Consider the following 27,726-nt stretch of genomic DNA (forward strand, 5'->3'; position numbering starts at 1 on the left):
ATCGGGCCAGACCCAAGGAGGCCACACCAGCAAAGGCAGGGGAAGCAGCCGTGCCCGGGGCGGGGAGTGAGGCCTCGCCGCTCAGACACTCGGCTCCCAGCAGGGTGGGTTAAGGTGCCAGCTGGGGTGCCTGTGTCCCATATCAGCTCCATCCCGACTCCAGCTTCCTGCTCATACACACCCCAGGAGGCAGCAGGAGATGGCTCATTCAAGTACTTGGGTCCCTGCTGCCCACATGTGGGAGACCTGGATGGAGTCCTGGGCTCCTGGCTTTGGCCTGGCCCAGGCCTGGCTGTTGTGGCCATTCGGGAAGTGAGCCAGTGTATATGAGATCTCCCTCTCTCTCTGCCTCTCTCCTCTCAAACAAATAAATATGCAACCGGGGGTGGCATTGTGGCATGGCAGGTTAAGCCACCGCCGGCGACACCAGCATCCTACGTGGGCAGTCGGCTTGAGTCCCGGCTGCTCCACTTCTGATGCAGCTCCCTGCTAATGGGCCTGGGAAAGCAGCAGCAGATGGCCCAAGTGCTTGGGCCCAACCCTGGCCGTTGCGGCCATTTGGGGAGTGAGCCAGCGGATGGAAGATCTCTTTCTCTAACTCTGCCTTTTGAATAAAATAAATAAATCTTTAAAAAAAAATTTAACTGCATTTAGGGCAGGGAGGGACCGCTGCTCGCTGACTCCACATTCAGGTCAGCAACCACCTAGGCGATCGAAATCTACACGCCAGGCACCAAAGACATCCTTCTTGGAAGCTACCATGGTCCCAGTGCTGCTGTCTCCATGGTCACAGGCACAGCTGAGGGTACCTGTTATCAAGCCCTCTCCCGTATCAAGGAAATGTCTGGGACAATTCCGAGGGGACAGATCACTGCCCGTTGGCCTGGTCTGGCTGCCTGGCTCCCGGGGGCGCCTCGTGCCCTGCTAGCAGCCCCACAAAGTGACAAGGGGACCCTCTGTCCTAACCCACGGCAGGAGCCGCCCTAAGCCACCTGAAGGAGCTCTCCCGGCGGTCCTGTCCCTGGGAGAGCCTCCCGTCCCAACAATCGGGCCTCACCTCGTTCTTCTGCTTCAAAAGCATCTTCAAGATCTTCTCTGTGAAAAAGAAAAGATAAAAGCCCCCAAACACCACTGCGGACTTGGAGACATAATAATCTTCCAGAGGATTGAACCCAAAGGCCTGTGGAGCCGGAAAACACAGTGAGTTGACGGGAACCAGAAGCCCGGCGCTGGTCGCCGCTCATCTCTCAGCTACTGCTTGGAGTCCAGGACAGAGGAGAGACCAGTCCTGGGGTAGCTGCCACCTGCCGACCCTGCTCCCTATCCGTCGGTCCGCAACATCGGGCCCTGGCGCGGCCCCGCCCCAGCTGGAGGCGCTCTCCGCCCCCCTCTCGGACGCAAAGGACACATCCAGCGTCCTGTGGGCGCCTACCACTCCGGGAGGGCCATGCCTTGCCTCTGCCGCCGGGGACTGTGGCGCATGCACTCGTGTGTGTGTGTGGGGGGGTGTGTGTGTGTGTTACCTAGCATCGCGGGCCGCTCTGCCCATAAACCCAGAGCTATGGGGTAATTATGCTTTCTAAAACGGGAAGCAGGAATTACAAGATGCGTCTGACCACAGGGCCCACTCTACGACCGCAAAGCCAAGGAGGCCAGCGACGGTGCTGCAGGCATCCAATGGGGCGGGGGGAGGGGCCTGCTCGGAGCTCTTCCTGAAAGCCCTGCTTGTTCAGAAGGGGGGCCAGCGAACCCACCGGGAAGAGTGGAGATCAGGAGAATTCCAAGGTATGCTCCTGATTCGCTGTGCAAAGCAGCTGACAACCTGCTTGTGCTGCTTTCCCACAGGGAACAGGCCTCCAGTGAACCCCAGGCCGCCAGGGACAGGTCAGAGATAAAAGCGGATGGCCACCAGGGGGAGCGCTGAGCTGCTCGGAGAGAGGTCAAGATTCTCCCGGATTCTGGCTTCAAGGGGCCAGGTTTGGTGGCCATCCTCCAGGGCAAGGTCCCAGGGGTAAAAACAGGCAACAGGTGCTTCTCCTCCCACAGCTGGAGCCACGAGGGCTGGAGGAACACGCAGGCCTGGCTTTGGGACCTGCGGGGCCGTACAGGCAGGCTCGGGGACATGGCGGGGTTCCTGGGCAGGTGAGATTCCAGTGTTTTGGGAAAGCCCCGGCCCGAGAGCCGCCAGGGCTGACCGGCTAGGAGAACACGGCGCGGCCTTTGGGAAGGCGGCGTTTCCTGCAGGGAAACGCGGGGAGTCCTTGTTCTGTTCCAACTGCGGCTTTACCCGGGCTGCATTCACAGTGTCTCCCCCAGAAACCGCAGGGGCACAGGTGCAACCCCAAGGCTGCCAGCTGGCAGCCCTACAGACCCCCGGCTGCCTGCTCTCTCACTGGCTTTTCCCACTGCCGGCGGCACAGCCAGCGCACGTGAGCCCTGCCTGTGCGGGATGTGGACAGCGCTGCCCCAAGCTCCCTCCTGAGAACTGGGGCTTCAGACTGAGCCCCCCGGCTTCTGCCGAGGTGTCTGAGCCCTCTCTGCACCCCTTCCAACACTCACAGCTTCCTCCTGAGATGGGTCTTCTCGTTATGCTCTGGGGGTGAGGGGGTCGGGGTAAGGGGCTTGGCCCAAGGCTGCAGAAGCCACTGGGGTCCGGAACCAGCTCGCCAAGCTGCCTTGGCTGGCCTCGCTGTCCAGAAGGAAAGGACCCCGGGGTCCCCCCACACACACTCTGCCTTCCGTGTGCACGGGGCGGGGGACGGGTGAGACGGCCCTGGCCGGCCATACCTCGGGGATGAGCTGGAAGAGGGCGTTGGAGTACAGGGTTCCAATCGCCAGAGCTATGAAGTAGAGCAGCAGCCGCTTGTAAAAAGTCTTCTTCATGAAGGGCACCACGCTGGCCCCCATGAGGGAGCAGAGGGAGATGACGGTCACACACAGGAGACCGTATCCCCACACTGCCGGCGGGAGGGCCAGCCCCAGCCCCAGCCCGGGACAGGAGGAGGGCCGCCACCGGGTGGGGCAGGGCGGGGTAGGGATGGGGAGGCGCCAGGGGAGGTGGAGGTGGGCATTGACACGGAGAATCAGAGAGAGGGAGAGAGAGAGAGAGAGAGACAAGAAGGGAGGGAGAGAGAAACAGAACATTTGTTAGTGATTCAGCTCCGATGACATCCCCTTCAATCAGTTCAGCGGAAACAAGGAGGAGCCCGAGGGGACCCTGGAGCCTGGTGCCTGCTTAGAGCCCCTGCGGCCAGCAGGGAGGGGTGAGGGCAGGGCAGGGGTGGGCTGAGCCTGTGGCAGAGGCTCTCGCTGCCAGGAAACAGGACCAAGCGGGAGGTCCCTGCTCGCCGCACCCCCGGGGCGTGGCTTCGCTCGGGCATGGTCCAAGACCTGATGCCCATCATGACCCATGCCCATCAAGCCCAAGGCCCCTAAACCCCGCTGCTAAGACTCTTGGTGGTCTGTGTTTCCAGCTGCTCAGAGGAGGAGCCAGGCAGCCTCAGAGCTCCAGGGTGCCCCCGTCACAGAGTATTTCCTCCCAGTGCTCCCCAGCAGGCCCCGCTCTGGGCCCCAAGTCCAGGCCCAGAAAAGGCGGGACACAGGGGAGCCGGGACAGCGCAGGGCCCGGACGATGGTGGCGCTTTTCCGTTCCAACCGGCGACAAGGCGTTTCATTGCAAGTCTTTTTTTTTTTTTTTTAAATTAATACAATCGATTTCAGGAGCTGGAAAAAATACCCCCGAGGTGAGCATCCGTGGTCCCTTTGCCTCGCCAAGCGCCTGCGAGATCCAAGTGGAATTCTAGGATGGTTGCTCAGCCTGAAGCCACTTCCCCTGTAATTAGGACAGAACAGGCAAGGCACGTGGTCCCACCCGGCACTCTTTCTGGGCCGATCTTGACCGGGAAGGGCTGGAGAGCCATAGTCACGGGCTCTTTATGGACCCTTGCGAAGGGGTCCGCCAGGTGCCGGCACCCCCCGCCCCGTCTCCAGCAGCGTCCTGGCCTGAGCTGAAAAGGCAGGTGGGCAGGCGGGCGGGCAGATGTCAACTCGGGTGGTATTTTTTAGAGCTCCTCAGTGATGACAATTAAGACCCCAAATTAAGAAACTTTTCAAAAACAGTCCAGGAAGGGCACCAGGAAGTCAGCCGCAGCAGGAAACTCAAGATGCAAGACCTGGGGGCCTCGGGGCCCGCCCCTCTCGCCTCTGGGCATCTGTGAGCTTCTTTGTCCAGGCCTGGCCAAAAAGCCCCGCCAGTGTGGCTGGGGGGGAGGGGGAGTCACAAAGGACAGCCCTTGTCCAGGCCAATTCTGTGTGTGCCCACAGCTCACGGCACCTCCTCCCACCTCACTGCAGGCGGAGAACGCCTCGGGGCTGCCCTGAGACCCACACCCACGGTGCAGTGCGGGGAGACCGGGAGCTGCCCGGCATGGGAGGGGCGGGACTTGCACCCAGCTCAGAGCCTTGCATCTGACCCCAGTGCCCGGAGCAGTGAGAGAAGGCCCCGGAGGTCCGGGGTGGGGGGCGGCGCCGGGCGCAGGGGGGCTGATCTACTGCACCTCTGGGATGAGCTGGAAGAGCGCGTTAGAGAGCAGCGTTCCAATGGACAGCGCGATGAAGTAAGTGAGCACGCGGCTGAAAAACACCCGCTCCGTGCACGGCAGGACGAGGACTCCCAGGAGAGAGGCCAGGTTAATCAGTGAGACACTGAGGAACCCGAAGCCCCACACTGCGGAGGAACAAGAACACACGGGGCCTCCGTTACCGAGGGCGGCCGCCGTGGCCCGGGGCCTGCGGGAGGGTGCAGGGGACGCTGGGGCTGGGGATGACGCAGCCCCAGCACACACCACGACGGCTCAGGGGCTGCACTGAGAAGCCACTGGGCGGGCATTTGGCCTGGCAGTTGGGATGAGACCGGCACCCGGTGACCAGAGTGCCTGGGTTCGAATCCCAGCTCCACTCCATATCCAGCTCCCTGTGAACACAGTCTCTGGTAGGCAAGGGTGATGGCTCAAGTAACCGGGCCACTGCCCACGCCCGGCCTCTCTGGGCATCTGGGGAGTGAACCCAGGGATGCGAGCTCCAAGTTTTTCTTTTGAGACCGAGGTGTGAGTCCCACTCCCTCCTTCTTTTTTTTCCTTAAAGATTTATTAATTTATTCATTGGAAAGGCAGAAGTGGGGTGGGGGGTGAGCGAGAGATCTTTCATCCACCTGCTTCACTCCTCAAATGGCCACAGTGGCTGGGGCTGGGCCAGGCTGAAACCAGGAGCCAGGAGCTTCATCTGGGTCTCCCACGTGGGTGCAGGGGCCCAGGCACCCGGGTCATCCTCTGCTGCTTCCCCAGGAGCATTAGCAGGGAGCTGGATGGGAAGTGGAGCAGCCGGGACTTGAACCGGTGTTCACACCGGATGCTGGTGCCACAGGCGGCGACTGTTCCCACTGTACCACAGCACCGGCCCCGCGTTAGCCCCTTTGTGGCTTAACAAAAAAAGCAAAAAAGAGGCCGGCGCCGCGGCTCACTAGGCTAATCCTCCGCCTAGCGGCGCCGGCACACCGGGTTCTAGTCCCGGTCGGGGCGCCGGATTCTGTCCCGGTTGCCCCTCTTCCAGGCCAGCTCTCTGCTGTGGCCAGGGAGTGCAGTGGAGGATGGCCCAGGTGCTTGGGCCCTGCACCCCATGGGAGACCAGGAAAAGCACCTGGCTCCTGGCTCTTGCCATCGGATCAGCGCGGTGCGCTGGCCGCAGCGCGCCAACCGCGGCAGCCATTGGAGGGTGAACCAACGGCAAAGGAAGACCTTTCTCTCTGTCTCTCTCTCTCACTGTCCACTCTGCCTGTCCAAAAAAAAAAAAAAAAAAAAAAAGCAAAAAAGAAAAATAGACCAAAAAAAAAAAAAAAGGCATCCTCAGGCTGGGGGGCAAGTCTTGCGGTGAACGTTCTCGACACCCACCCAGGACCCTCGCACAGCACTAGACCAGTTCTGCCAACACGAGACCCCGCAGGGCCGCCGTGCCCCTCCGCAGCAGGGGTCCAGCGTGCGGCGCCGCCCGCCTGGCTCACCTTCCACGGCGCTCGGCCCGCCCTCTGCCGTCTGCTCGTCCTCCTTGTTCCCCTGGTTCTCGGAGGTGCAGGCGCGGGAATCCAGCTGCTGCAGCACCGTGGGGCAGAACTCCTGGAGCTCGCGCCTCCCGATGCGGGACTGCTCGCTGAGGTTGTGGGCAGCAAACAGGTCCCAGGAGCTGAAGCACTGCACGAGAAGGGGCGGCCGGAGGCCTCTCAGAACCCGCGGGGGCCGCTCGCCCGGGCCAAGCACACCCAGCGGTCATCGGCTGCCCGGGGGGCAGTGAGAACAACTCCATCCTGGCCACCGCGATCTGGGTATGGTTTCGGGAAAACACCGTGCTATCTGCCTAGGTGACGATACCGACTTGGCCGCAGCCTCGCCTGGCTGCATGATGCAGATGCCGGATTCTCCACCCCCTGGGAGGCGTGGTGGGCGTGCCCCCACGTGGCACTCCTGGGAAACTGCAGCTCTATTCTGATCAGACTTGATCCACATATTCAGCAGCCCTCTCCGGAGCTGGTTCTGCCTGAGCTGCTGCCGAGGGTTGGCCCTGTAGGCGCAGCCGCACACATGCGCGTGCCCAGAGAGCCGAGGGCTGGACCTCGGGGGCCTCAGGCTGCAGCCGCCACCAAGGCAGGCCCTGAGACTCTAGGCCAGGCTCTGACCCGCCACACACACACACACATACACACACACATACACACCCCTGAGCTTCACATGGTCTCTGACCCACCACACACACACACGCACACACATGCACGTGTGCACACACACGTGCACACACACACGCACCCTGAGCCTCGCATGGTCCATCCTCTTGCCAACAGCCTCAAGGTACAGCCCTGGAGACCTCCTCCCTGAACAGTCTCCAACGGCTCCAACACGCACGCATCCCCTGCTCTCCTGTCTGCATCCCATGGGTACTGCACAACCCACAACGCCAGGCTTCGGTCCAAGCCCGGCTGGCCTTGCTCTCTGCTGCTCATGCTGCCCTGACAGTGAACTCCTTGGGTCCTCAGCCCTCCCCTCCCCCTCACAACACCGTGCACAGGGCACAGGGAGCAGGGCTGAGGCACAGACTCTGCTGCCTGGCGTGCGTGTGGCTGCCACAGGCGGCCTGGACTCTGCGGAGCCGTGAGCTCGGTGATCCGGGAGAACCAGCCCAGAGCCAGGAGCCAAAGACCGGCTTCCCTCCGTTCTCTGCCAGTCCCTCCGGGAGCTCACCGTGGGACTCAGTGCCCGCCCCGTGCCACTTAGGGTTTGAATAGGATTTGGCTTCCCCCACCCCAGCAGTCCAAAAGTGCCGAAGTCTTAGGTCAAGGGCCAATGGATTAATGCCGGAGGCTCCACCCACTTTGAAGTATCTGAAGGCGGGGCCTTCGGGAAGCAAGGGGACTGCATTGGGTTGCTGGGTGGAGCCCCATGACCTGGGAGGAGGCCGCCCACCATGCACCACCTTCATCTGTGGACCTCCCGAAGGGTGAGCTGCAGTGAGACCTCCTTCCCTCACGGGGCGCCCCTCTCAGGTAGTTTAGGTCACGGAAGGAGGTAGCTAATACACACCTGCCCCTGGACAGACTGCAAGGTGCACCCAGGACGGAGCACAGAGGGTGTCCCGGAGCTCCAAGTACTCCCAGCACAGCTGAGCCCCCGGCTTCACGGCCAGCCTTCGGGACTCGCACTTGGCCCAAGACCCACCTGCCCCCTCTCAACCCACGCCATGCCGCTCAGCCATCCCGGACCCAGCCCAGCTGCAGCCCCAGAGCGCGCCTTACCGTGGAGAGGTTCCCGCGCCCCTGCGGGGGCTGGGTCGCGTTCTCCCGGTCCACTCCCACATGCAGGTTGTTCATCAGGGTCGTCAGCTGCAGCAGGGTGAGGCTGTCCCCCTTGCCATAGCGGTCCATGAGGTCTTGCAGGAAAGAGGCGGCACTGATGGCCGGCGTGGCGGTGGCCGCGGCGTGGGCCTCGGGGGCGGCTCTCCACAGGCCCAGCAGGGTCAGCAGGAAGTAGCCAGGGAGGACTGGGCGCAGCAGCTTCATGGTGGCCATATGCACCTGCAAGGGCACAAAGCCGGAGAAGGTGAGGCCCCTCCCGTCCCCGTCTCCTGCCAGCCGTGCCTGGCCCGTGAGCCCCGCTCCAAGCACGAGGGCGCTCGCTCGCTCTCTCTCTCTCTCTCTCTCTTAGACGGAGGCCACTTCTCTATTTCCCCTGCCTGGCCTTTGAGAGAAACCTTTCTCTGCAAAGGAGAAAAGCAAAGTAGGTGCCTGCCTCATTTCTGGTGCCAGCATCCCACGTGGACGCCTGTTCGAATCCCAGCCACTCTGTTTCTGATCCAGCTCCAGCCAACGTGCCTGGAAAACTCAGTAGAAGACGGCCCAAGTGCTTGAGCCCCGGATAGAGCTCCTGGCTCCTGGCTTCATGCAGTCTGACCCAGCCCTGGCCATTGTGGCCATCTGGAGAATGAATTAGTGAAGAGATCTCTTTCCCGGGCCGGCGCCATGGCTCACTAGGCTAATCCTCTGCCTTGCAGCACTGGCACACCAGGGCGCCGGATTCTGTCCCGGTTGCTCCTCTTCCAGGCCAGCTCTCTGCTGTGCCCAGGAAGGCAGTGGAGGATGGCCCAAGTGCTTGGGCCCTGCACCCGCATGGGAGACCAGGAGAAGCACCTGGCTCCTGCCATCGGATCAGCGCGGTGCGCCAGCCGCGGCGGCCATTGGAGGGTGAACCAACGGCAAAAGAAGACCTTTCTCTCTGTCTCTCTCTCTCACTGTCCACTCTGCCTGTCAAAAAAAATTTAAAAAAAAAAAAAAAAAAGAGATCTCTTTCCCTGTCTGCTCCCTCTCTCCCACCACTCTTTCAAGTCAGTAACGAACAAATCTTTACAAAGATTAAAATTAGGGACTAGTGTTGCAGTGCAGTGGGTTAAGCCCCTGCCTGTGAGGCCAGCATCCCATACAAGCATGAGCTCAACCCGGCTGCCCCACTTCTGATCCAGCTTCCTGCAAATGTACCTGGGGAGGCAGCAGAAGACGGCCCAAGGACTTGGGCCACTGCCATCCTCATGGGAGACTAGGATGGAATGTTCCTGGCTTCTGGCTTTGGCCTGGCCCAGCCCCACCTGTTGTGGCCATTTGAGGAGTGAACCAGCAGATAGAAGATCTCTGTCTTTCACATAAATAAACGTTTAAAAAGTGAAAAGTAATCCAAAGGCAAACTCGGCTGGTTTGACCACATTTAAAATTAAACAGACGTGGTTATCATCTTGTCACGCCTTTATCTTGTAGAGATACTGGGATCATTAGGGAGGGAAGCACAGGAGCCGTGAGTCAGCCTCATAAAGATACGGAATCAGGCACGGGATCAGGCACGGGATCTGCTGACACGTAATAAAGGGGGAGGGGTGCACGCAGGGCCGCTGCTGAGACCCAGGGACGAGCGGACAGGGCCTCATACGGTCCTGGGGCTGCTCTCTGCATGTCTGATGTTCTCCAAACCAAAGTCCAGGCTGGCACCAGGGTACGCCGGCACATGTGACCAAGGTTCACTTCATCCCGTGTGCATTCGTGAACAAGCATGAAGAAACTCCTCAGCCTCGCTATGGCATTGAGAACATACGTTTTTCACACGCGGCGAACACCACTTTGCTGTTTCCAGCAGAATACATTTTTAGATGTCGCACCTTACCTTACTAAGACTTAGCATGAGAACAAGCCATTGCCACTGAACCGACAACTTCTGGGAAGTTGTGTGCTAACAGAAATACTATGGAAGTGGAAAACACAGCCACACCACACTCTGCAGTGCCAGGCTCGCTCCTGGTGGGGCTCCCCATTCCAGGTTCCTGATAACCAGACTCCGGAAGGCAGCAGGTGACACTCAAGTAGTTGGATTCTTATCACCCTCCCGTGGTCTGGGCTGAGCTCTGCCCATCACAGACATGTGGAGAGCAAGCCAGCAGACGGGATATCCCTTTAACTCTTTCCCTTCCTCTGTCTCTCAAATAAAATGTTTTCAAACATCAACATTCAGGAGCAGGTGCGGGGGTACAGATTAAGCTCCTACCAGCGGCACAGGCATCCTATACGGGCGCTAGTTCAAGTCCTGGCTGCTCCACTTCTGCTCTGGCAGGCTGCTACTGGGCCTGGGGAAGCAGTGGCGGGTGACTAGGTGACCCAAGTGCTTGGGCCCCTGCACCAGCCTAGGAGACCTGGATGAAGCTCCTAACTCCTGGCTTTGGGCTGGCCCAGCGCTGGCTGTGGCCACAGAGGCCACCCGGGGTGTGAACCAGAAGAAGGAAGATCGGTCTCTCTTTCTCTCTCTCTCTTTCAAATAAATAAATAAATATTAAAACAAAGCAAACCAGGAAAGCTGTAACAGCAGGCTTGCCCGAATCCTGTCTCTGTTGTTTTCTAAGTTATTTCCCCAAAGTCCACATTCTAGAAACAGCCAGAGCAGCCAGGCAGCTCTCCATGCCCTTTAGCAGGTTCCTGAGCCGCTCTCTACCTCAGTCTTCTCATCTACAAAACGGGCAGCCATGGCATAACTGTGAGGAGTTAATGGCATAAGCGATGAGCCATAGAAAGCATCCAACAAGGTCCGGCTGTAATCATTGTGAGACCTACGCTTAGCTGGGTGCCCTCAACTTCGACTCTCTCGGCCCAGACACCAAGCCATGAGTGAGAGGCGCACCCGTCACAGAAAGCCACTCCTGCAACGTGTCCATCTGGGGACATCTGGGGCTTTAGGGACACGCGCAGGGGACACGCATGGACCTCACAGAGATCAAACGGTGCTGCGATGGGGCAGCCCGGGTCACACAGCAGCTGGACCGGGCACCTGCCAGCTGCAGGGTGTGTAGAAGTCCTTGGGACTCGCGGAGCTCAAATCCCAGCAAAACGCAGAAGTTCCAGCGGGGGGGGGGGGGGGGGGGAAGGCAGGCTGGATATTGGGTGAAGATGACCACCTGGCCCGGCTGCGAGCCCGCCGACAAGGGGAAGAAGGCGGGTGTGGGCTCAGGAGAGGAGAGGCCAGGAGACGGTGGACGGCAGCTGCCACGTGCCCAGTGCAGCCCTCGCGGCGCCCACGCACCCCTTGGTTCCTTCGGGGCAGGCGGGGACCCCGTCCCCAGCCGACCGACGTGGAGACCGCGACACAGAACCCACAGCCAGCAAGCAGCAAAGCCAGAAAAGGAGCCGCTCGGGGCGGGAAGGCGTGCGAGTCAGCGCACCGGGCGACGTCGGACACCCGGGCCAAGCACTGGAGATGTGAACCCACGCCGCCAGGCGCCAAGGCGAGACACAGTCTGTCCACAGCCAGAGGCCCAAGGAGGCCTGGTGCAGAGAGGTCAGGCCGCCGCTGAGCACGGCTCGGGGCCAGCTGGGCCTGCCTCTTGGCAGGCAAGAACGGGAGCTCTCTGCACCAGGGAGCTTGTGTGTGTGTGTGTGTGTGTGTGTGTGTGTGTGTGTGTAACTACAAGTTATTCTTAGATGGGAAAAGTTTACAGAGGATTCTCTGGAGGAGGGAAGCAGAAAGCGTCCTTAGCTGGGAGGGCGGGGCCGTGCTGCGGGAGGAAGCCCAGCTACAGGGGTGTCCGTCCATCCGTCCCCCAGGGGAGCAGGAGGACAAGGGGTCGGTGTGTTGCCCGCTCTCAGGGACAGGCTCTGCCTGCCCGAGACAAGCCACAGCCTCTCAGCCCCCGTTCACTTGCCTGGCAACCACATAGTCAATGATTTCAGTGCCTGGGGTCGGTCAGCCAGGCGCCTCGGCCGGGACGCGAGACGCAGGAGACGTGAGCGGGAAGTGGCCGTTCTGGAACCCTCTGTGGCGGCCCAGAAGCTTCGTGCCATCCCGAAGGCTGGCGCACGGCTCTGCTGTCTCCCCCGCCCCTCCTTCCCTGGTCCAGCAACATCTCTGAGACGCAGCGCGGCCGCTCCGTGGGCACGCTTTATCGTCCTCCACGACGGAGCTTTCTCAAGTTCTTGGGCACAACCAGTTAAAAGACACATTTGTTTTGGAGCAAGTAAAGCCTGAAACCTATGCATCAAGGGGGCCCACGGGGCGGAGGCGTTTAGCTTAGCAGCTGAGACGCCCACTCCGAGCCCGGGTTTGAGTCCCGCTTCCGGCCCAACTCCAGCTTCCTACTAACGCAGACCCCGGGAGGCCAGGGTGATGGCTCAGGTGACAGTTCCTGCCACCGACGTGGGAGTCCCCGACCGCGTCCCCCACCCCTCCCTGGGAGACCCCCATCGCGTCCCCCACCCCCTCCCCCTGGGAGACCCCGATCGTGTCCCCCACCCCTCCCTGGGAGTCCCCGATCGCGTCCCCCACCCCTCCCCCTGGGAGACCCCGATCGCATCCCCCACCCCTCCCCCTGGGAGACCCCGATCGTGTCCCCCACCCCTCCCTGGGAGACCCCGATCGTGTCCCCCACCCCTCCCTGGGAGTCCCTGATCGCGTCCCCCACCCCTCCCCCTGGGAGACCCCGATCGCGTCCCCCACCCCTCCCCCTGGGAGACCCCGATCGCGTCCCCCATCCCTCCCTGGGAGACCCCCATCGCGTCCCCCACCTCTCCCCCTGGGAGACCTCCATCGCGTCCCCCACCCCCTCCCCCTGGGAGACCCCAATCGTGTCCCCCACCCCTCCCTGGGAGTCCCCGATCGCATCCCCCACCCCTCCCCGGGTCTGGCCCCGGCTGCTGCAGGCATTTGGAGAGTGACCCAGCAGGTGGGAACTCAGGCGCCTGGGGCTTCAGCACAGCGTCCAGAGCCCTGACGTCACCCACCCAGGCAACCACAGCAAGGCAGAGCCCGCCACCCTCTCGGGGCTGCCTCCCGGCTGGCAGCCCTCATATCTGCCTGAGAGGAAACGCATCTCCCGCGGGGGACACCCCCACTCGAGGTCAACACGGGCCAAACAGCAGCAACCGGCGGCTGTGGGCGAGCTCAGGGCATTTCAGAGCGTGCGTGAGAGCAGGACAAGCCCGCACGCCCGCAGAGAGCAGACGGGCCGGGCTCCAGGGTGCAAGGCAGAGGTGCTGGGAGGTCACGGGCTGCTGGCCCCCAGCAAGTGTGGACACTGGCGCTGGTAGGCCTCGGGGTGTGACTCCACCGAGTCAGGTTCTTTCCTTCTTTCTCTCTGATTTATTTATTTGAAAGGCAGAGTTACAGAGAGAGAGAGAGGTCTTCCATCTGCTGGTTCACCCCCCAAGTGGCCCCAACAGCCAGGGCTGGGCAGGCAGAAGCCAGGAGCCAGGAACTCTACCCTGGTCTCCACGGGGATGCAGGGGCCCAGCACTCGCGCCATCTTAGGCTGCCCTCCCAGGCGTGCTAGCAGGGAGCTGGACCGGAAATGGAGCAGCTGGGACTGGAACCGGTGCCCATGTGGGATGCCGGCATCGCAGCTGGCAGCTCAAACCGCTGTGCCACAGTGCTGGCTCCAGGGGGTTTCTTTAGTTTGAAAAAAGAGAAACCCACAAAGTTTTTTTTTTAATATTATAAAAGAGAAACTATGTTGAAACGCTGTACAGAAATAAAGATTCCTGAGTTAATACAGAGAATTGAAATGGCAGCACAATTTTTCTTCCCCTGATAGCAAACAACAACAAAATGATAGTTGGGGCTGGCGCTGTAGCGTAGCAGGTAAAGCCATTGCCTGCAGTGCCGGCATCCCGTATGGGCATCGGTTCGAGTCCTGGCTGCTCCACTTCTGATCCAGCTCCCTGCTAATGGGCCTGGAAAAGCAGCAGAAAATGGCCCAAGGGCTTGGGCCCCTGCACCCACGTGGGAATAGGGTTCCAGGATTCTGGCTTCAGCCTGGCCCAGCTCTGGCCATTGTGGCCACCTGGGGAGTGATCCGGCAGACGAAAGAGCTCTCTGTGTGTCTCTCTTTCTCTGTAGCTTTGACTCTCAAATAAATAAATCTTTAATAAATAAATAAATAAAGATTTATTTATTTGAAAGTCAGTCACACAGAGAGAGGAGAGACAGAGAGAGAGAGGTCTTCCATCTGATGGTTCACTCTCTAGATGGCAGCAATGGCCGGAGCTGCGCTAATCCGAAGCCAGGAGCCAGGAGCTTCCCCCGGGTCTCTCACGCAGGTGCAGGGGCCCAAGGACTTGGGCCATCTTCTACTGCTTTCCCAGGCCACAGCAGAGAGCCAGATCAGAAGTGGAGCAGCCGGGTCTCGAACCGGCACCCATATGGGATGCCGGTACCCCAGGCCAGGGCATTTACCTGCTGAGCCATAGTGCCGGCACCTCAAATAAGTTTTTAAACAAACAAACAAAAGATAGTAAAAGGCCGGCGCCGCGGCTCACTAGGCTAATCCTCCGCCTAGCGGCGCCGGCACACCGGGTTCTAGTCCCGGTCGGGGCGCCGGATTCTGTCCCGGTTGCCCCTCTTCCAGGCCAGCCCTCTGCTGTGGCCAGGGAGTGCAGTGGAGGATGGCCCAGGTGCTTGGGCCCTGCACCCCATGGGAGACCAGGAAAAGCACCTGGCTCCTGGCTCCTGCCATCGGATCAGCGCGGTGCGCTGGCCGCAGCGCGCCGGCCGCGACGGCCATTGGAGGGTGAACCAACGGCAAAGGAAGACCTTTCTCTCTGTCTCTCTCTCTCTCACTGTCCACTCTGCCTGTCAAAAAAAAAAAAAAAAAAAAAAAAAAAAAAAAAAAAAAAAAAACAAAAGATAGTAAAAAAGCCAGCCCCAAACACAGCAGCAGCAGCCAAGCAGAAACAGGCGGCATCAGATCCACTGAGGCCAAGAAAGGGAGGAGCCGCTCTGCCCCGCCCCCACCCACCCCCACCCGCCCCCACAAGCCCCCACAAGCCCAAGGAATGGAGCAGAGCTCACCGAATCCGCAGAGGTCAGCAGAGCTGGCAAGAGGCAGGCTGCCACCCGCTCTTTATAATATCCCACTGAGGAGCGCTGGGCTGACACCCCGGGAGGGAAACAGGGCTCCAGGGCAGAGACAGACATACCTCCCAAATCCGGGGGCGCTACTGCAGTCCCGCCCCTGCCCTGCACCGTGCACGCCGGCCTGGGGCACTCACTCCCGTAGGTGGGCAGGAGCCCATGGCGCACGCACAGGGGCTCAGGCGCCAGCTACAGCACAGCCAACAGCAGGTGGACCGGCAGCCACCCCCCCTATGGCAGGGTGAGTTATCAGACTTTAACTGGACCAGGAGATCGCAACGCCAGGAATCGCAGGAGTAGAACTCATCGCTATGCGAACGGGGCAAACTCTGCGCTAACTCAGAATGCAAATCCTGGCAAAGGAGACGTTGAGAAGAGCTGCAGGGAGCGCACACAGAAAAGCCCTAACTCCAAGAGCAAGCAGAGGGGCTGGCGTTCGGCAGAGCGGGTAAAGCCGCTGCCTGCGATGCCAGCGTCCCTATGGGCTCCAGTTCCAGTCCCGGCTGCTCCTCTTCCTATCCAGCTCCCCGAAAATGTGCCTGGGACAGCAGAGGAAGGTGGCCCAAGTGCTTGGACCCCTGCACCCATGTGGAGACCTGGATGGAGTTCCTGGCTCCTGGCTGCCGTCTGGCCCAGCTGCGGCTGTTGCAGCCATTTGGGGAGAGAACCAGCAGATACAAGGGCTGTCTGTGTGCGCACGTGTGTGTGTGTCTGTGTGCGTGCGTGTGTCTCCTCTCTGTAAGCTCTGCCTTTCAAATAAATCAATCAAAAAGAAAAAAAAAAAAGGAGGATGCCCACAGGACAGCAGGGGTTCCAGACGGGAATGGGAGCGGAGTCCCGGGGTAACTGGCCAAGCTGTCCCATGGCGAGTGAAGCACAGGCTCCGGCCCCGATGTCACTTCTGCGCCACTGCCTCGAGTTCAGCTGCAGGCACACGGCAGGACCTTGGCGGCTGGTGTCACGCACGACACGGTGTAACACTGCTCCGGTTCCAACCCAGCTCCCAGCTATGCACACGGGAAGGCGGCAGAGGACGGCCCGGCTACTTGGGCCCCTGCACCCAGACGGGAGACCCAGATGGGGTTCCAGGGTCCCGGCTTCACTGTGGCAACTTGGGGAGGGAAGCAGCCCACGGGAGACCTCTCTCCTCTCCCCCGTCCCCGCCGCCCCGCCTCTTTCTCTCTCTCTCTCTCTCTGTGTTGCTCTGCCTTTTAAACAGAGCTTGAAAACACAGGATTTTAGGCAACCAGAAGAAACCCTTTTGCCCCTGAAGATCTCACAGGAAGGCTGTGAAGCACGCCCACTTGAAAGTGGAGGAAGATTCAGGCGCCCTCCTGCCCCCGCTCCCGGGGAACACACGTAGGTTACAGGAGAATCCAGGCGCGTCTACACAGCTCCGAGAGAAAGACTACAGGGGCCAGGACAGCGGGCCATTTGGCAAGGACAACGGGCAGCAATTCCTGAGTGTGAGGGGGCCACAGCACAGTGACATGTCACAGTAAGAGGGCTCGGATAAGCATCAACGCCTAAGGATTTACCTGAAAGGCAGAGAGAAAGGGCAGACAGACAGACAGACAGACATTCAGAGAGCCTCTGTCTGCTGGTTCACTTCCCAGGTGGCGGCAGCAGCCAGGCCCGGGCCAGGCCAAAGCCAGGGGTCAGGAGCTCCATCCTGGTCCCCCAGTGGAGTGGCAGGGCCAGGCACTTGGCCACAGTCCCTGCCTTCCCAGGGTGTGCGTCAGCCGGAAGCCATGTCAGAAGCAGGACCGCCAAGCCTTGAACCAGGCACTGGGATCCAGGGTGCACGTGTCACTTGCCGCCTTGTCACAATGCCAAGTAACAAATCACAAATAAACAGAGAGCGTTCAGGGATACATCACAGGACACGATCCTACTGTTTAAAAATGAGCCATGTGATGATACAATGAACACCATCGGACTTGGGGGAACAAGTGAGAATTCTGGGGCTGGCACTGTGGTGTAGTGGGTAAAGCCGCCGCCTGCAGTGCCAGCATCCCATGTGGGTGCCGGTTTGAGACCTGGCTGCTCCACTTCCGATCCAGCTCTCTGCTATGGCCTGGGAAAGCAGTAAAAGATGACCCAAGTCCTTGGGCCCCTACACCCATGTGGGAGACCCCGAAGAAGCTCCTGGCTCCTGGCTTTGGATTAGTGCAGCTCTGGCCGTTGCGGCCAATTGGGGAGTCAACCAGTGGATGGAAGACCTCTCTCTGTCTCTGTCTCTCTCCCTGCCTCTCCTCTCTCTGCGTAACTCTGACTTTCAAATAAATAAATAAATCTTAAAAAAAAACTTAGAATTCCTATGTTCTCATTTTTCCCGAGTCAACAGATTCTAAGACGGAAATAAGTTAATTATAGATCTGATTCACAAGCTATTTACTGGAGTCTTGGGAAATTCTCTTTGGTAGGAAACACATTTCCTTAAAAACTTAGTGATTAATTTCTTTACCTTTACTTTCTTCTTTTCTAATGTCCAGAGAGACGGAGTCCTGCCTTACATGTAGGAGTATTTGCACCTGTTTCTCCACGGTCAGTACCTGTGCCCACGTCAGCCAGGAGAAAACCGGGCCAGGGTGGCTCCTGGTGTCCGGGGCTCTTTGTCCACTCCCTTTCAGGCCCTCACCGGGCCCAGCTGTGGCACTCACCATGGGCACACAACAAGCCGGGGGATTATTTTTATAATCAAGACAGGCAGAGACAGTGAGAGAGAGAGACAGAGAGAAAGGTCTTGCTTTACCATTGGTTCACCCCCCAATGGCCGCTATGGCCGGCGCACTGCACCGATCCGAAGCCAGGAGCCAGGTGCTTCCTCCTGGTCTCCCATGCGGGTATAGGGCCCAAGCACTTGGGCCATCCTCCACTGCCTTCCCGGGCCACAGCAGAGAGCTGGACTGGAAGAGGAGCAACCGGGACAGAATCCAGTACCCCAACCAGGACTAGAACCCAGGGTGCCAGTGCCGCAGGCGGAGGATTAGCCTAGTGAGCCACGGCGCCGGCCTAGGCAGAAGCTTTCTAAATACGGCACAAAACCCAGCGCTCGCAGGAGCGATCGCGAAGGCATCTCAGCACTGAAGCCCTCCAGGCGCCTCCTCTGCTCTACACACTCCCGGTCAGACACCACCCTCCCCACCGCCCTCCCCTATAATTAGGGGCCCCTGGAGGGCGCCGCGGAGCTCCTGCGGCTTGGGCTGTCCCACTGCTCGGGAACGCCCCTGAGGGTGGGACCTGCACCCAAGCAAAGTGCACCCCTCAGCCTGCGGGCACCCTGGCACTCGCCCTGCCCCCTCCTGCCCTCCCACCTAACCGCCATACCCTAAAAGGACACGTTCTGGTTCTCGCCTCCCAGCTCCCACCCCCACGACCTCAGCCTGGGGCTCTGGCACCGCCAGAGGCCACCCAGGGTGTGCAATTTCCAGAGGTGGTGCTGACAGGGGTGGTGGCAGCCTACTTAACACTCCCTGTCCCTCCATCCCCCCCCCCCCGTGACACCTCCCTCTGTTGCTGCGAGGACGGGGCGACTTCAATCAAAACAAGAAAATCCCAGCTGACCCAGAAGCAGGGAACAAAATTAGAACCGGTGCCTGCAGCTCCTCGGCCACTGTTTACTGAGCTCCCGCCGTGGGTCAGCGCCCCAGAGAGACTGTGGCCAGGGCCTGGGATGGCTTCCTTAGCCCCACGCTGAGCCCCGACCGCCTGCCAGGCCCAGGGGCCGCCACCAGGGGGCGCACTGCAGCAGCACGTTCCCCACGGACAGCCCTGCCTGGACCACCCATGGGACCGGCAGGGGGCGGCCAGGGAGGCCAGCAGCCAGGTCCCCACCCCAGCAGAAGCCAAGGCCAGGGTCAGCGGCATGCACATTATTCACACATCACGTCCCAGATGCCCGGTTGCAAAAGTCTGACCTGTTGTCCTGCCGTCACTCGCTTGTCAGGCCAGTGCTCACGTCCACCACGGCGGTCGCCTACCTGACACCACACTCCCTGCCTTGTCACCCAGGGTCAAATAAATAAACGAGAAACACGACCTAGCGGCCGAACCAGCAGATGGTAGGACGACTCAGGCAGACCTGGGTTCCAGCTAGGGCCTACCGCTAACCTGCCACGACTCAGGTAGACCCGGGTTCAGGTAGAGCCTGCTGCTAACCTGCCAATGGGCCGGCTTCCCGCACCAGACCGCGAGGCAGGCGGCCTCACTGGGGTGCTCTGGCCAGTGAGTCAGGGCTAGGAAGGTGCACAGTGCACCCCTTCAGCTCAGCTCCTTCCTGGCTCCCTGTCTTCGGACAATCCCTGAATCTGCTCATCTGCCCAGTTACCTCCACTTCCAGGAAGTCCTCTTGGACTACTCTTTCAGCACTTCTGTCCCACTGCCTTGGATTCCCAGGGGCTTCTCCCCCAGGGGCTTCCCCAACTAGGGTTCCCGACCCCTGCCCCCAGCATGGGACTGGCGAAGCGCTGGGCACACAAGGGGCCAGGAGCTGAGAATTTCTGCTAAAGTCACGACCACTCGTTACTCCCTCTCCTCTAAATGCCTCCCTTATCTGGGGTTCCATCTACACTACAGGAAGGGAACGCTGGCTTACACCCACCAGACTTCTAAAGCTCGTCCAAGACTTCATTCATTCAACAAACATTCACAGCCTTCCGGGATCACCCTCGGCAGCAGGGCTGCAACGCACAGGCTGCGGCAGGAAATGCAAGCAGCTCCACGCGCACCCGGCCAGCGCCGTGACCCCACGGTGACGGACAGGCCAGGGATCAGCCTGCCGTGTTAGCAGAAGGGGATTCTGTACGGGGCAAGAAGTGGCTCAGAGACGCGTCAGAGGAACCGATGAGAAACTGTTGGCTAAGCGCCCCGCGGGCTGCTTCCAAAACTCACGTCGCAGAGCTGGGTGGGCGGGGGGAGCATCCGGGAGCCCGGGCATACCCAGGAGATGCTGCTCCATCAGCCCCGCTCCCACCAGCAGAGTGGGGGTCCCCCAGGCCCCCCAGGAAAAGGGCGCCCAGGAGCTTCCCACAGGCGGAGGCCGACGGCCTGTCCCTGGAGCATTCGGTGTGGCCGCGAAGATGACACCTGGGCCGGCGCCGCGGCTCACTAGGCTAATCCTCCGCCTTGCAGCACCAGCACACCGGGTTCTAGTCCCGGTCAGAGTGCCGGATTCTGTCCCAGTTGCCCCTCTTCCAGGCCAGCTCTCTGCTGTGGCCCAGGAGTGCAGTGGAGGATGGCCCAAGTACTTGGGCCCTGTGCCCCATGGGAGACTAGGAGAGGCACCTGGCTCCTGGCTTCGGATCAGCACAGTGCGCCGGCCGCAGCGGCCATTGGAGGGTGAACCAACAGAAAAGGAAGACCTTTCTCTCTGTCTCTCTCACTGTCCACTCTGCCTGTCAAAAAAATAAAAATAAAAAAAAAAAGATGACACCTGGACACCGACATCCCACAGCGGAGGGCTCGGGTTCACGTCCCGGCTCTGCTTCCTGCGCGTGCCCAGCCCAGGAGGCAGTGGGCGACGGCTCCCGGTCAGCCACGTGGGAGGCCGGGATGGTGCTAGGGGCTCGGCCCGGGCCTGGCGTGGGCATCTGAGGTGGGGCAGCAGACGGCAGGTGTCTGTCTGGGTCTGCTTTTCAGAGACACATTTAAAACAAACAAAAACAGGGCCCTGCCACCACCAACCACCTCCCAGCTCTCTGTGGGCCCCCCACCAGGGCCTCTTGCCCCGGGGTACCACAACCCCACTCTCTGGGGCGGGGGCTGCTGCTGTTCTGCTTTGAACACCGCCGGGGGGGGGGTCGGAAGGACCCTGAAGCCCCTGGGCTGGGGGGAGGGCAGAGCAGGCTTCCTTCTGCCCTGGGGTCCAGGGGCAGGAAGCTGGTTTAGGCTGGCTGAGCTGGAAGCCAGGGGCCCCCAGGTGTAATCCCATCCGCCCACCTGTCAATCAGAACGCCTGCTTCTCTGGTATGCACCTGCATCACCAGGACCCAAGCGGGGGATGGGGCTCCAGGGGCTGCCAGGTGTCCTGCCTCCCCTCCCCCACCCCTGCTCATGTGTATGTGTGTGTGTGTGTGTGTGTGCCGTATTTATGTCAGCATGTTTGTCTTCATGCATGACAGGAGCCTGGAGTAAAAAAAGGAACCACCATCCCCCCACTCACCCAGGTCAGCTCCTGGGCGGGGGCTGCTGCCGGGGCTCCCGACTGCTCTCTTTCTAAAGAGTATTTATTTATTTGGAAGTCAGATTGCAGAGGGAGACAGAGAAATAGAAAAAGGGACCTCCCGTCCTCTGGGTCACTCCCCAGATGGCCACAATGGCCAGGGCTGGGCCAGGCCGAAGCCAGGAGCTTCATCTGGGTCTCCCACGAGGGTGCAGGGGCCCAAGGACTTGGGCCATCTTCCACTGCTTTCCCAGGAGATCAGCAGGGAGCGGGATGGGAAGTGGAGCAGCTGGGACAAGGCAGTGGTAACCACAAACAGGTACCAGCTGGCTAATACGGAGCCCCATCCTCGTTGGGAAAAAATGAAAGAGAGGAAAAGCCCGAATTTTCCTCTCGGCCGAGAGAGGTGGCAGCAGGGGTGGGCGGTGCAACCACACTCATGAATCACAGGTCCCCGCTCTCCCTCCCACACATGCTCTCTGGCCAAGGTCACTGAGGCCAAGCCCACCCTCCCGCCCCCACTGCGGCCTTGAGGCGGGCTCATCTTAAACCACACCATCCTGCTTCCTCCAATCCCAGGCTCCCGTGGACAACCAGCTGCAGCCCGCCCGTCCCCTGGCTGTCATCACATCACAGGGACCCTGCTCCCTCCCCATAACACACCTGTGCGCCTCTGGCCGGCGGTCAGTGGTCCCCTGAGGCCCCTGCACCACCCCCATCCTCCCTGGCCACTGTTCTCTTGTGTGGGCCCTTGGCACCTTCCAGAACGTTCCACCCAGCTAGGACTCGGAAGCCGGATGGAGTCCTCCCAGGAGGTGAGGGGCCTGCGCAGGGGAGGCCAGTAGAGCTCACCAGCACCCCCACCCCCGGGAGGCGTTCCCACCCTCCGGGGCTCTCCCTGTCATGCTGCTCCGCTTCCAATCCAGCTCCCTGCCTGGGAAAGCAGTGGAGGATGGCCCAAGAGCTTGGGGCCTCTGTACCTGCATGGAAGACCCGGAAGAAGCTCCTGGCTTTGGATCGGCCCAGCTCCGGCCATTGCAGCCACTTGGGGAGTGAACCAACGGATGGAAGACTTCACTCTCTTACTCGGACTTTCAAATACATACGTAAATAAATCTTTTTTAAAAAAACGCATGGCTTTCCAAGAACATTCTCTGCACCACAATGACTTCCATATCCCACGAGCTTTCTGCTGTCTGCTTCAGTTAATGTCGTTGGCTGTTTCCTTCTAGCCCTGTGAGCCTGGCAGGGCCTTGGGAAGCACTGGCTGCCTGAGGGTGCAGGCAGCATCACCCTCCCCTCGCTGCAGTACCCAATGCCTGCGCCGGACCCGGCCAGGGAGGCACCAGGGAGGGCCGCGGGCACAGCGCCCTCTGTCCAGGAGGCGCAAAGGGGAGCGCGCAGACCAAGAACCTCTGCCTGTGTCTGGGTCAGCTCCCAGCGCTCAGCTGCAGCACAGGCGGCACAGGACCCTGCAGCCAAGCCCCCCCCCCCCCCATGCTCAGGGGAAGCAGCCTCTGGTGGCCCTGGTGCGGCAGCCGGCACCTTCCCCGCTGGCATTCCCACTTGCCCGCTGGCCCCTGTTAGAAAGGGATCAACATTCTCACCGGACTTAAAGGCTTAGACCCTTGCAGGCGCCGCGACCCCGCAGTGGGCAGCGGATTGCTGTACAGAGCGGGTGCTGGATTAATTTCCACTCACGGCTGGGACCCGCCCTGCGTGGCTTCCAACCCCAAACGAGAGCAGAAAGAAAAGACGGCAGAATTCTTACTGCAGCACCATCCACAATCAGGACACCTAGAGCAGGCAGCCCAAGGCCCGCGGGCGGAACACGGGCGCCGGGGCCACCAGCCGGAAGCACGTCCCCAGCCGCCGGTGACAGCGCCTCCGGCCGCTGCTCATCCTTCCAAACCTCCCCTCCGGGAAGATGTCCCAGGACACTACATGGTGAAGCGGCCGTCCTGGAGAACCGCGGGCCGCCCAGGGCACGCCGGGGGAGGAGGCGTCGCGTCACTCGGTGAAGTCAAGTCCCCGTGGCCGCCCGGCTTTGCCCCGCAGCTCCTGCCACCTCGTGGCATCACACACGCCGGGCCCGGGGTCTGATGTGTACACTTCTGACCTCAGCACTTCCAGTGGCTTCCGGGCCAACGTGGAATCGAATCACCTGGCCTGGCCCACGGCCACCCTCCCCCTTCCCAACCCCCCACCTCGCTCCTGCTGACCCCTGTGCACGCCCAGGGTCTGATCTGATCCCTTTACTGTAGGGCTGGGGCCGTGGAATCACTGGGCAGGCTGATCTCCCAGCTGATAATTTTGCAATGACGTCATAAATATGCAAAATGGCCTCGGGCAGAAAGCAAAAGGCTCCCTGCCCTTGCTTCACTGCATCAGGCTTGTCCTGACCCCACGGCCTTTGCACGTGCTGCGCCCTCTCGCCCTGGATCTTCACAACAGGCTCAGTTCAGACGACAGCTCCCACACAAAGACGCCCTTGCCCAGCTGGCTCAGAATCCTAATATGCCGGCCTCTGAGCATGCACCTTGGTGTAGAACAGCCCTCTTCCAGGCCGGTGCTCTAGTGCAGTGGGTTAAAGCCCTGGCCTGAAGTGCTGGCATCCCATATGGGTGCTGGTTCAAGTCCCGGCTGCTCCTCTTCCGATCCAGCCCCCTGCTGTGGCCTGGGAAAGCAGTAGAGGATGGCCCAAGTGCTTGGGCCCCTGCACCCGCGTGGGAGACCCAGAAGAGGCTCCTGGCTCCTGGCTTTTGGATCAGATCTGGCTGTTGCAGCCAACTGGGGAGTGAACCAGAGGATGGAAGACCTCTCTCTGTGTCTCTACCTCTCTCTGTAACTCTTTCAAATAAATAAAATAAATTCAATAGCCCTGGTCCATCATCAGTCCCCAAAGCGAGCCACTGAGAACACGTGTCCCATTCACACACAGTCGGGCTAAGAAGGGCACCGTGGTGTCCGCGCCCAGGCGAGCTCTGAGTGACACGGCGTCATTTCAAGAGACCCGGAGACCCCAGAGGGCCACACAGCTGGCAGGGAGCCGGAAATCAAAACAGGACACAAAGTGGCAGTGGTGGTGCTGGCGGTGTGTGTGTTGGGGGGGGGGTCCAAGAGCAAAGTAGTGGGGGGAGGCGGGCAGGCAGTCTCGCTTCCCACAGCCCGAGGACAAAGGCCTTGAGGGCGGAACCCACCGGATGATCCTGCCAAAAGAACATTTTCCCTTTTAGCCGGAGGGGAAGAAAGAGGGAAACGCAGGCATACGGGCCGTTTCTAGAATTTCTGCTCATGGAAACTCTGAGTCTCGCCGTCCTAGCACCCAGCCAACGGCACACACCCTGCAGCGCTCGGGGAGGGGGCTGGAGCGAGGCTGCCGAGAAGAGGGAGGGATGGGAGAGGAACCAAGTCACGGCCGCCGGCCCAGTGACTGGGCCGCACACCCGGGCTTCGCTGGCAGCCAAGGCCTCTGCCGTGGGAGACCCCTGTGCGCAGCATCTGTGGCTGTGTGAGGGCGGCCGAGGCGGGGGGCAGGCAGCTGGCTGCCCCGACGGGCCCACGGGCAAGCTCTGGTCAGCGGCCCAGCCTGGGGGAGTGGATGACTTTGTACTTTCTGCACCTTTCTGGGAAAGCAGATGGCTGGAACAGCCGTGGCTTGCTGCCCCTGGAAACAACCCCGGGACCCGGCACCCTGGACACCCGCCCAGCCTGTCACGTGGACAGTGTCCAACATGGGGGAAACGGTCAACAGCGAGACAGAGGTAGGCACACGGGGATGTCACATGGGCCTGGGGGCAGTGGGAGGGAGGGACGCTGGGGCCCCAGCCGGGGCCTCGTCTCCCCGCAGCGGGGGCAGGGCCAGCCTCCCCTGTGGGCCAGTGTGGCTCCACTGGTCCCCCACGCCCTCACGCTCTGTGCTCCGAGAAAACACAGTCCCTGGGGACCAGCTTCCAGGACAGGGCGACGGAGGGCCCCACAGCCCCGCCAGCCAGCTTCCCTCTTCGCACAGTGCAGGGCCGCCCCTTCCTCCTCCTGAGTTTCCAGGGAGGGCACTCAGTTCCACCTCTCGCCTGCCCCGGCCAGAGGACAGCCCAGCAACCCCTGGGGCGGGGGTGGGGCGGGGGCTGCTGCCCCCTTCTTCCGCAGTCTCACTCCCCGCGCCTGCTCTCTGTGAGCACCTGTGTGCCGAGATCCTCCCCCGTGGGGAACGTGAACATACACCACTCCCGCTCTGTCTCCGCTAACCTGCTGTTCCTTTAATCAGCGTTCCCGTTTCTTCTTCTATGCTCGGCCTAATCTTGCAGAGCCACATTCGATCTGTTTCTTAACAGTTCCCTGCGTGACCTTTGGGCGCGTGTCCTAATACTGCCGCTAATTAGTAATTTGCCCTTTAGCTTAAGTCAATGGGTATTGTTGACACAAGTGTTAAACTCTGAGAGAGACACCGAGACAGGGAGTCAGAGGGAGAGGGGCCTTCCACCACCGGCTCGCTGCTCACCCCATCCAGCTCCCAGCTCACGTGCACGCACCCTGGGCGGCAGCAGGCGATGGTTCCAGGGCTCGGGGCTCTGCCGCCCACAGGGGAGACCCTGATGGGGTTCCTGGCTCCTGGCCTCCGCTCAGCCCAGCCCTGACTGTGGCGGGCTTTAAGGAGTGGACCACTGTACGGAAGATCTCTGTCTTTCAAATAAAATGAAAATGGAATTTTCAGACAACTGGGTTCCTCCAGGCGCCTCGGGGCAGGAGCGCCACTTGGACACCGTCTTTACCTCCTGAATTTTCGGTTGCTCTCCACACGAGTTGCTGGGATTCACGGCTGTGTCTGCGCTTGCTTTCCAAGTGGTATCTCTGTGTTACTTCGTACGATGTTCTCAACAATCTCATTAAGACACAGTGCCCGGGGCCAGTGGTGGTGTGGTGCAGCGGGTTAAGCTGCTGCCTGCAACACCGGCATCCCACACTGGAGCCCTAGTTCGAGTCCTGGCTGCTCCCCTTCCAATGCAGCTCCCTGCTAATGCACCCGGGAAAGCAGCGGAAGAGGGCCCGGGTGCTCAGACCTTGGTGGCTTTGATCTGGCCCAGTCTCGGCCATTTGGATTGTGAACTAACAGATGGAAGATTCTCTCTGTCTCTTGCGGGCTCTACCTTTCAAATAAATCTTAGAGATTCCCCAGCACCTGCCTGGCCCCAGGCCTTGGCAATGACGGCGTCTCAGAGTAGGAAGTGAAACCCCGCCCAGCGGGACCCAGCAGTGAGCCTCTGCTCTCCCCCCCCCCCCCCAGACACAGGAGACTTCCAGGGGAGGAAGGGGGGCTCACCCTCAGCGTGCACGGGGGATACTGAGGCTACGAATACAAGAATGCATTCAAAAGATACTACAATTATTAGGAAATATCGCTTGCTAAATTCCTACACGTATTCAGGCCTGTTTTTAGATATTTGTACTCCACTCTATTTATCTATCCTATATCAATGTCACACTTTTATTTCTTTCTTATGTTTGTCCAAGTCCCAACTTCACAACTCTCCCTGTTAATAAAAAATTGTTTCAGGCTATCCGTGCACTTTTATTCTTTCAGATAAACATTCTGGAAACCCATCCCATGGAAACGGTCCTGGGAGGCAGTAAATATTTAGCTCTAGGGAACTCTTACTTTTTAAAAAGATTTATTTATTTGAAAGACAAAGTGACGGGGCAGGGGGAGAGGGGGAGAGGGGGGGAGAGAGAGAGAGAGAGAGAGAGAGAGAGAGAGATCTTCCAACTGCTAGTTCACTCCCCAAATGACTGCCCAGCTGCGGCTGGGCCAAGGTGAAGCCAGGAGCCAGGAGTTCCATAGGGGTGTCCCAGGGGACCCGAGCACGTGGGCCCTGCCTTCCCAGCACTGGCAGGGAGCTGGACTGCAAGTGGGGCAGCCGGGACTCCCAGCATTCACATGGGACGATGGTAGTCACCAGCTTAATCCACAACGCTGGCCCCTGGGAGTTTTTAGAAGTGTGCATTTGACGACAAACACCAAGGGCGGCTGCTCCGTCCACGGGGAACACTGCAGTGGACAGAAGGCAGCCCCTCCTCCCTACCTGCACGGAGCTGACCCAGTGAAACACTGCAAGCAATCTGAGTAGCAGAAAGCATCACACTGCTACTATAATAAAGCAGGGCGGTCCATTAACACCACAGACACAGAGGTTAGGAGCGCTGAGTCTCGGACTTCACCTTGCGCCCCGAATACCGGGGTCAAGGCCCTACCCACTAAGTCATACTTGTAGGGAAAAGTGTCTCGCCCTCAGAGAAGCTGAGAAAATTAAACGAGACATGGAGTATAAACACAGTATCTGCTAGACAGGGACTGCACGGGAAATGCTAGTTATCTGCAACAAGAATGACACGGAAACGTGGTTCTATGTTACAGAGAGAAAGAACCTACAAAACCACACATACAACAGACCGGCTCTCCCTAAAACGTCTATGTTTACAGAAAAAGACGAAAGATACAGAGGCCAGCATTCTGGCAGAGCGGGTTGAGCCGCCACTCCATGTGAGCGCCAGTTTGGATCCCGGCTGCTCCGCTTCTGATCTAGCTCCCTGCTAATG

The 27,726-nt window shown here is 60.2% G+C and overlaps 1 protein-coding gene across 3 annotated transcripts in view; it reads right to left on the bottom strand.

The window, feature by feature from the left end:
- Positions 1-27,726, bottom strand: part of SLC39A14 (solute carrier family 39 member 14) — a 45,856-nt gene that overhangs the window by 7,839 nt on the left and 10,291 nt on the right. For 2 of the 3 annotated variants that reach the window (XM_051836780.2, XM_070047324.1), the window contains exons 2-5: positions 7,835-8,113; positions 6,056-6,242; positions 4,557-4,726; positions 1,058-1,180 (exon numbers count right to left, since the gene is read on the bottom strand). In XM_051836780.2, coding sequence (XP_051692740.1) covers positions 1,058-1,180; positions 4,557-4,726; positions 6,056-6,242; positions 7,835-8,113 — 759 coding nt within the window. Of the gene's footprint in view, positions 1-1,057; positions 1,181-2,787; positions 2,958-4,556; positions 4,727-6,055; positions 6,243-7,834; positions 8,114-27,726 lie in introns of all 3 variants that reach the window. The other variant, XM_051836781.2, reaches the window with a different exon arrangement.

Source organism: Oryctolagus cuniculus, chromosome 8 (assembly GCF_964237555.1).
Source record: "Oryctolagus cuniculus chromosome 8, mOryCun1.1, whole genome shotgun sequence".
Lineage (NCBI taxonomy): Eukaryota > Metazoa > Chordata > Mammalia > Lagomorpha > Leporidae > Oryctolagus > Oryctolagus cuniculus.